Source organism: Embiotoca jacksoni, unplaced genomic scaffold (assembly GCF_022577435.1).
Source record: "Embiotoca jacksoni isolate LCO1_2020_lvr unplaced genomic scaffold, fEmbJac1.0.p SCAF_108, whole genome shotgun sequence".
In the NCBI taxonomy this organism is placed as follows: domain Eukaryota; kingdom Metazoa; phylum Chordata; class Actinopteri; family Embiotocidae; genus Embiotoca; species Embiotoca jacksoni.
Genome location: NW_027185239.1, coordinates 242493 through 251101, shown reverse-complemented (window position 1 = coordinate 251101; position 8609 = coordinate 242493). Strand labels below are relative to the sequence as shown.

The window sequence follows — 8609 nt, the reverse complement described above, 5'->3', positions numbered from 1 at the left end:
AGAACCTTCACACGTAAGACAGAACCACCACAGGTAAAACAGAACCTTCACATGGAAGACAGAACCTCCACAGGCAAGACAAAACCTCCACAGGGAAAACAGAAACTTCACAGGGAAGACAGAACCTCCACAGGCAAGACAGAACCTCCACAGGTAAAACAGAACCTCCACAGGCAAGACAAAACCTCCACAGGCAAGACAGAACCTCCACAGGCAAGACAGAACCTCCACAGGTAAAACAGAACCTCCACAGGCAAGACAGAACCTCCACAGGGAAAACAGAAACTTCACAGGGAAGACAGAACCTCCACAGGCAAGACAGAACCTCCACAGGTAAGAGAGAAAATCCACACATAAGACAGAACCTTCACAGGTAAGACAGAACATTTACACGTAAGACAGAGCCTCAGGTAAAACAGAACCTTAACTGGTAAGACAGAACCTCCGCAGAGAAGACAGAACCTCCACAGGGACGACAGAACCTCCATTGGTAAGAAAAAACTTCCATAGATAAGACAGAACCGTCACAGCGACACCAGGGACCCGTCCACGGGGACACCAGGGAACCTCCATGACTTTCCAAGATGCTTCAGTTCAAGATGTCTTCGTCCTCAGCCTGGACCTTCTTCCTGCAGAAACACCTTTCACAATAAAGGTAGAACCAGCATCAGTGTCGCCTGTTACTGAACTTTATCTGTTCGATTCACACGAGCCCACTCGGGGAACACGTTACGGGACAGGGTCAGAAGTCACGGGACAGGGTCAGAGGTCACAGTCGATAAGAACGAGTGCTAATTTCTTTATTTTGAACACATTGTTTCTTCATCTGTTCTCATATATTTATGTTTTTCATTTAATGTGTGTATCTTCGTTAGTTCATGTTGAGGATGGCTCCCCCTGCTTGGCTGGTTCAGAGCTAATATGTGATTAATATTGTGACATTCGTACCGAACTTCAGGATGTGAATAAATGAAACATATGAAACAGAATTCATCTAAGTGGGTCACAGAGCAATTGAGCAGTGAGGACAGGACCGTCCTTTAAACTAAGAGACATGGTCAAAGAGGCACACAGCGAGGACACTGGAGACACAGGGGGACACCTGTAGAGAGACACAAGGACACATTGACGAGGTTAATAAGGCAACGGAAGAAGACGGTTAATGAGCGCCCGTCCAGCAGGTGGCGGTAATGTTCAGGGTTAGTGTTTATACTGGGCAGTAGAAGAAGAGGAAGAGGAAGAGGAGGAAGCAGAAGAAGCTGTGTGTTCAGTAAAGCAGCAGCTGGACTCAGGATATCTCCAGAACTCCGTCTCAACGGCTCCGACACAAACACACCGGTAAGTACCGACCGGTGCCGGTGGGTCAGAGCACCGAACGGCGCGTGCTGCTCACCGCTCTCTCGCTCTGTGTGTGTGTGTGTGTGTGTGTGTGTGTGTGTGTGTGTGTGTGTGTGTGTGTGTGTGTGTGTGTGTGTGTGAGTGTGTGTGTGAGAGAGAGAGAGAGAGAGAGTTCCCTTGTCCGAGCTGCTTTGCTGGCTCCCACAAAGACTGCCTTGAAGTTTTCAGCCTTTTTCAGAGCAGCATGGGCGGACTCCCAGACCGTCAGTAGTCCTCCCAGACCTCGTAGACAGTCAGTAGTCCTTGCAGACCGTCAGTAGTCCTCGCAGACCTCGTAGACAGTCAGTAGTCCTCGCAGACCGTCAGTAGTCCTCCCAGACCGTCAGTAGTCCTCGCAGACCGTCAGTAGTCCTCGCAGACCGTCAGTAGTCCTCGCAGACCGTCAGTAGTCCTCGTAGACGTCAGTAGTCCTCCGAGACCGTCAGTAGTCCTCGTAGACGTCAGTAGTCCTTGTAGACGTCAGTAGTCCTCGCAGACCGTCAGAAGTCCTCCCAGACTGTCAGTAGTCCTCCCAGACCTCGTAGACAGTCAATAGTCCTCGCAGACCGTCAGTAGTCCTCCCAGACCGTCAGTAGTCCTCGTAGACATCAGTAGTCCTCCCAGACCATCAGAAGTCCTCCCAGACCGTCAGTAGTCCTCCCAGACCGTCAGTAGTCCTCGCAGACCGTCAGTCGTCCTTGTAGACCGTCAGTAGTCCTCGCAGACCGTCAGTAGTCCTCGTAGATCTTGTAGACCGTCAGTAGTCCTCGCAGACCGTGAGTAGTCCTCGTAGACCTTGTAGACCGTCAGTAGTCCTCGCAGACCGTCAGTAGTCCTCAGTGGTATTACAGATGGAGTCTGTGGAGACAGCCCCTAGTGGTCCTCAGTGGTACTACACTGTGTGTGTGTGGGTGAGGATGACTGAGGGTTGACACAGGAAACTGTGTGAACACTGTTCATGGAGGGACCCGTGTGAGCCAGTTTCAGAACTGTTTTTTGGGGGGGGATTTATCAGGCGGCCCGGTGTTGGACCCGGTCTCCTTCTTCATCCTGTCATTCTGATCAGACTCACTGCTTACATTCAACCTCCACCAGACAGTTCTGCTGACAGCAGCTGGTTCTGTCACGTTTTAATGTTCTGTTTGCTGACTAAATCCTGCCTCACGTGACCTTGTCTTCCTCTGTGGTGCTGTGTGCAGAACTGAAGTTAATGCTGGAAAACAGAGGCTGCAGCTGTCCGGCGGGAGGAAGAGTGTGTGTTTGAGGCCGAGCAGTGACGCAGCAGTAGCGATGGGTCCGAGGAGGAAGGCATCCAAATTGCAGCCTGCAGCCAGCGGTGCTGGAGGCGACCCGGTTCTGAAACCCAGCGAGCCCAAAGACTACATCAACGAGCTGTCCCATGAGGTCCTCTGTCACATATTCAGGTACACTGCTACACCTGTCTGATGCTGTGTGTGGGCGGGGCTCCATGTGACCTCCAGCCGTCTGGATTCATTACATTACATTTAGCTGACGCTTTTATCCAAAGCAATTCACAATGACATCTGTCTGGTTTCTATGAAAACCAAGAAGTAATCCGAAGATATTTAAAAACACCTGAACCTTTGACCTGTAACATGAAGAAAAAACATAACCAGGTGATCAATCAGGTGAATGAACCTACAGTTATTTAGTTTTTTAACTCACTTTTTATTTAGTTTTCAACAACATAACAACAAGCATTTTCAGACAGTTACTTTCTTTGTCCATTTTTCAACTCTATGTAGTCTTGGTACACATGATATTCAGGTACAGTGTACAACACATGGAGTGAGCACCATTTTATGTTTGTTGTTCTCTCTAAGAGAGAAAAAAAAAAGGGGAAATAAGAATTAGAATAAATAACTGATACATAAATAATTAAATTAAGAAAGAAATATAAAAAAATATTTTTTTTAAATAAAATAAAACAAGGGATGAAAAAGTGGTAATTGTCCACTCCTGAATGTAGTATCGTAGGTGCTATATATGATTTTCAGAGAGGATGGTGTATAATGTGTGTGTATAGAGAGTTAACAGATAATAGTTCAGCCCGAGGGCTGAGCAACATATAGTGATAACCCTCATTGTGTTAATAATGCTGCGATCGGACCCCATCGTTTAGTAAAGATAGGCGTTTGGAGCCTTAATGAATATGTGATTCGCTCCGTTTGATAGATGTCCCATACTTTTTGGATCCATATATTGTATGTGGGGGGATCCGGTTTTAACCATCTGATAGTTATACACTTCAGTGCTGCTGTGAGTAGTATGTTTAGAAGGTATTTTTTTGCCCTCCCATCCAGGCCTTCAGGTATCGCTCCCAATAGTGCTACTGTGGGGTCTTGTTTGATGTCCAGTATTCATTTAACGTGGGGCAGAGACAGAATATATGTGTGTGATTGGCACAGTTCCTCCAACACAAGTTGGGATGTGTTGGGTCCATCTTGGCCACTATTTCTGGTGTTCTGAAGAATCTGGTGATTATTTTCCATTTAAATTCCCTCCAGGTGTTCGAGTTTGAAACCAGGTGTGCCTCTGTGCACATCTCCTCCCAGGTATTCTTTGGTATCACCTTGTTCATTTCCGCCTTCCATCTCTGCTTTATCTGTAGGGAATATGGTCAAAGATAGAAATATGTTATATAGTTTACTTATTGTTTTCTTATCTTTGTTCCCCATCTGTATTTCTATTAAAAATCTTTCTATAGGCGTACGTTTCACAAGCTTTCCCCACTCTTTGTGTGTTGTTAGAAAAGTTCTCAATTGTAGATATCTGAAGAAGTCTGTTTTGGGGAGATCAAAATCTTTTTTCAGCTGCTCGAATGTCTTGAGGTTGTCCTCCATTAAATAGCTGGTGCAGGTAAACCAGTCCCATATCCGACCACCTTCTACAGCCCCAGATCGTTAGGTGTGAAGGTCGTTAGGTGTGAAGGTCTTCATAGATCCAATGCTTGTTAATGGTGAAATTAACTTCGGAAGCCCAAAAGATGTCTGTATTTTGTATTATTGTTCCAGATTTTAAGAGTGACCTTAGTCCACTCTGCCAGATCTTTTATGGGTGCATCTAAAAAAAAGTCAAAATTTGTAAGGGCTCTGGGCTTAAGTTTCTCTCAATATTAAGCCAGCGAGTGTTTGTGCTGTTCTGAATCCACGCTATCAAAGGTTTTATTTGTGCAGCCCAGAAGTAAAATTTTAAGTTTGGAAGTTTCAGGCCTCCATTTAACTTAGATAGCTGTACGGTTTTAAGTCTAATTCTAGGATGCTTTTTTTGCCAGATAAATTTGGAAATTATTTTATCCAGGTTATCAAAAATAGAATTTGGAATTTCTACAGGTAGCATCTGAAATAAGTAGAGAAGTCTGGGCAGAACATTCATACGAATACTTTCAACATGACTGAGCAGGGACAGAGGGAGCGTAGACCATCGTTCAAGGTCACTATCAATGCACCGAGTTACTTTACTATAATTGGCCTCGTACAGATTCTGTAAGGATGGGGGGGATGCATATGCCAAGGTATTTTATACCGTCTTTTGGCCATTTAAATCCACTTTGGAGTTTTACACTTGAGATGTTACCGTTGACAACCATAGTCTCTGTTTTTTCCACATTTACCTTGTATCCTGAGTAGTATCCATACTGTGAGATGAGGTCCTTTAGATGCAGGTTGCGTCAAATATAACAATACATCATCAGCGTAAAGAGATATTTTATGCTCTTCTTTATGTATTACAGTTCCTTTTATTTTGTTGTCATCTCGGATGAGCTGGGCGAAGGGTTCGATACTAATTGCGAATAGCAGGGGTGATAAAGGGCAGCCTTGTCTGCAGCCGCGTTCCAATGTTAATCTTTGTGATCTATATCCATCTAACAGCTCCTGCGGTGATGAATATAATGTTTGTATCCAATTTAAAAAGTTGGGGATAAAAATTTGAACCGTTTTAGTGTTTGGAATAAATATTGCCATGATACCCGGTCAAATGCTTTTTGAGTATCTCGGGACATAATCATTGCTTCTGATTTCTCTTCTTTTTGATGGGATATTATATTTAGTAAGCGTCATAAGTTATCGCCATAGTATATTCCAGTGATGAATCCTGTCTGATCAGGATGGATGATTTCAGTGATGATATAATTAACTCTTCTCGCTAAGATTGCTGCTAGAATGCGCAGATCCCTGTTCAGCAGTGATATCGGTCTATAGGATTGGCACTCTGTGGGGTCTTTACCTTCTTCATGAATTACCACTATAATTGCCTCAGTCTAAGACGGTGCCATAGTTTTAGATTCTAGTGCATGGTGGTATGCTTTTAGCAACAGTGGTGATAACATATCCTTGAAAGTTTTATAAAATTCATTAATATATCCATCTGGTCCTGGGCTTTTATTATTTTTGGACGTTGAGATCACCTGCTTGATCTCCCATTCCTCAATGGGCTCATCTAATTTCTTAGCTGCTGATTCTGTTAGTTCAGTTAATTTTATAGGATTTAGGAACTCTGTAAGTTTTGCATCATTAGGGCAGGTATCCATATTTTTGTACAAAGATTTGTAAAACTCTGCAAAGGATTCTGCTATTTTATCTGGTTTTGTAACAAAAGTTTCTTTTGATTTGATTTTCTGCACTGTATTAGAATGAAGCTGTGATTTCTGACACAGAACAGCAGCTTCATCACTGGTACAGAATCAAGTCTAACCGGTACAGAACCGGTATCACTGTTGTGGTTTGACCCGACCCTCCAGGCTGACCCCGGAGTGCTGCTCTGTTCCAGGTACCTGCCCATGAAGGACATCATGTGCATGGAGTGTCTGTCCAGGAAGCTGCGGGAGGCGGTGACTCTGTACCTGCGGGTGGTGAAGGTGGTGGACCTGTGCGCCGGCCGCTGGTGGGAGTACATGCCTTCAGGTAGGAGGAGCCTCTCATGAACACACCTGCAGCTTTGGTGTGAAGTCCTGTTCACTGTGATGTCGTGGTACAGGCTTCACTGACGGCAGCTTTCTGCTGCTTCTGAAGAAGATGCCCGACCTGGAGCAGCTGTACGGCCTCCACCCTCGCTACCTGGAGCGCAGACGGGTCCGAGGCTACGAGGCCTACAGCATACCTGGAGTCCTGGAGGCTCTGCAAGCCTGCCCCAACCTGCTGGTCAGTACAGGGGGACGGGGGGGACCAGTCTGACCATAGAGGAACGGTGGGACGGTGTTCTGCAAGTTCTCATCAGTATTGTCTGTCTCACAGTTGGACTTTGTCTCTTTCAGGGAGTGGAGACGTCCCATCTGGAGCTGGTGGAGGCCGTATGGAACTACATGCCCCAGGTTCACATCCTGGGAAAGTTCCGCAACCGTAACGGGGCGTTTCCCATCCCCGCTGAGAACAAGCTCACCATCCCCATCACGGCCAAGATCCAGACGCTGCATCTGGTGGGTGAGTAGGACATCCAGACGGAAAGTGGGTCTGCCGGAGCCAGCTCTCAGCTGCCGGGGACCATGGAACACCTGAGAGTCCCAGGTGTGTGACCTCCCAGGTGCTCTGAAGCCTCCTGTGTGAACATCACCAGCGCTGTATGATTTCCGGTCTGTCTGTCGTAGGTGTGAACGTCCCAGAGATCCCCTGTGTGTCCATGCTGCGCCACCTCTACCTGAAGTGGGTCCGGCTCACCAAACCACAGCCGTTCAAGGACTTCCTGTGTGTGAGTCTCAGGACCTTCGTCATGCGCAACTGTGCAGGACCGACTAACTCCCTGAAGTACGTCCCCCTCGTCACCGGCTTGGCGTCAGCACGGAACCTGGAGCAGCTGGAGCTAGTCCGAGTTCCCTTCCTGGGAGGACTGATCCAACACGTGGTGGAGGACAGCTGGAGGTCAGGTGAGGACAGATGCAGGATGGATGGAGGTCAGATGGATGTCAGGTGAGGACAGGTGGAGGTCAGGTGAGGAAAGGTGGACGACAGATGGAGTTCAGGTGAGGACAGATGGAGTTCAGGTGAGGACAGATAGAGGTCAGGTGAGGACAGCCGGAGGTCAGGTGAGGACAGCTGGAGGTCAAATTGAGGACAGATGGACAACAGCTGGAGGTCAGACGGACGACAGATGGAGGTCAGGTGAGGACAGGTGGAGGTCAGGTGTGGACAGATGGAGGACAGGTGAGGACAGATGGAGTTCATGTGAGGACAGCTGGAAGTCAGATGAGGACAGCTGGAGGTCAGGTGAGGACAGCCAGAGGTCAAATAGAGGACAGATGGAAGTCATATTGAGGTCAGGTGAGAAGAGGTGGATGTCAGGTGAGGTCAGATGGAGGACAGGTGGAGGTCAGGTGAGGACAGGTGGAGGTCAGGTGAGGACAGATGGAGGTCAGGTGAAAGACGGATGGAGGTCAGATTGACGTCAGGTGAGGACAGATTGAGGTCAGATGGAGGTCAGGTGAGGGCAGGTGGAGGACAAATGGAGGTCAGATGGACGACAGATGGAGGTCAGGTGAGGTCAGATGGAGGTCAGGTGAGGTCAGGTGGAAGTCATATTGAGGTCAGGTGGAGGACAGGTGAGGACAGATTGAGGTCAGGTGAGGGCAGATGGCGGACAGCTGGAGGTCAGGTGAGGTCAGATAGGGGACAGGTGAGGACAGGTGGAAGTCTTATTGAGGTCAGGTGGAGGACAGATTGAGGTCAGGTGAGGGCAGATGGCGGACAGCTGGAGGTCAGGTGAGGCCAGATGGAGGACAGGTGAGGACAGATAGAGGTCAGGTGAGGACAGCTGGAGGTCAGGTGAGGACAGCTGGAGGTCAGGTGAGGACAGATGGAGTTCAGGTGAGGACAGATGGAGTTCAGGTGAGGACAGATAGAGGTCAGGTGAGGACAGCTGGAGGTCAGGTGAGGACAGATGGAGTTCAGGTGAGGACAGATGGAGTTCATGTGAGGACAGCTGGAAGTCAGGTGAGGACAGCTGGGGACAGCTGGAGATCAGGTGAGGACAGCTGGAGGTCAGGTGAGGACAGCTGGAGGTCAAATGGAGGACAGATGGACAACAGCTGGAGGTGAGATGGATGACAGACGGAGTTCAGGTGAGTACAGAAGGAGTTTAGGTGAGGACAGATGGAGGTCAAATTGAGGACAGATGGACAACAGCTGGAGGTCAGATGGAGGACAGGTGGAGGACAGGTGGAGGTCAGGTGTGGACAGATGGAGGACAGGTGGAGATCAGGTGAGGACAGCTGGAGGTCA

The 8609-nt window shown here is 47.9% G+C and overlaps 1 protein-coding gene across 6 annotated transcripts in view; it reads left to right on the top strand.

Annotated features, from left to right (window-relative positions):
- The first annotated feature begins 1229 nt into the window (after positions 1 to 1229).
- fbxo38 (F-box protein 38) overlaps positions 1230 to 8609 on the top strand; it is a 37433-nt gene continuing 30053 nt past the window's right edge. For 4 of the 6 annotated variants that reach the window (XM_069177711.1, XM_069177680.1, XM_069177688.1 and 1 more), the window contains exons 1-6: positions 1230 to 1338; positions 2577 to 2801; positions 6169 to 6302; positions 6376 to 6539; positions 6653 to 6818; positions 6983 to 7258. In XM_069177711.1, coding sequence (XP_069033812.1) covers positions 2668 to 2801; positions 6169 to 6302; positions 6376 to 6539; positions 6653 to 6818; positions 6983 to 7258 — 874 coding nt within the window. In that variant the 5' untranslated portion in view covers positions 1230 to 1338; positions 2577 to 2667. The other 2 variants (XM_069177695.1, XM_069177703.1) reach the window with 2 other exon arrangements.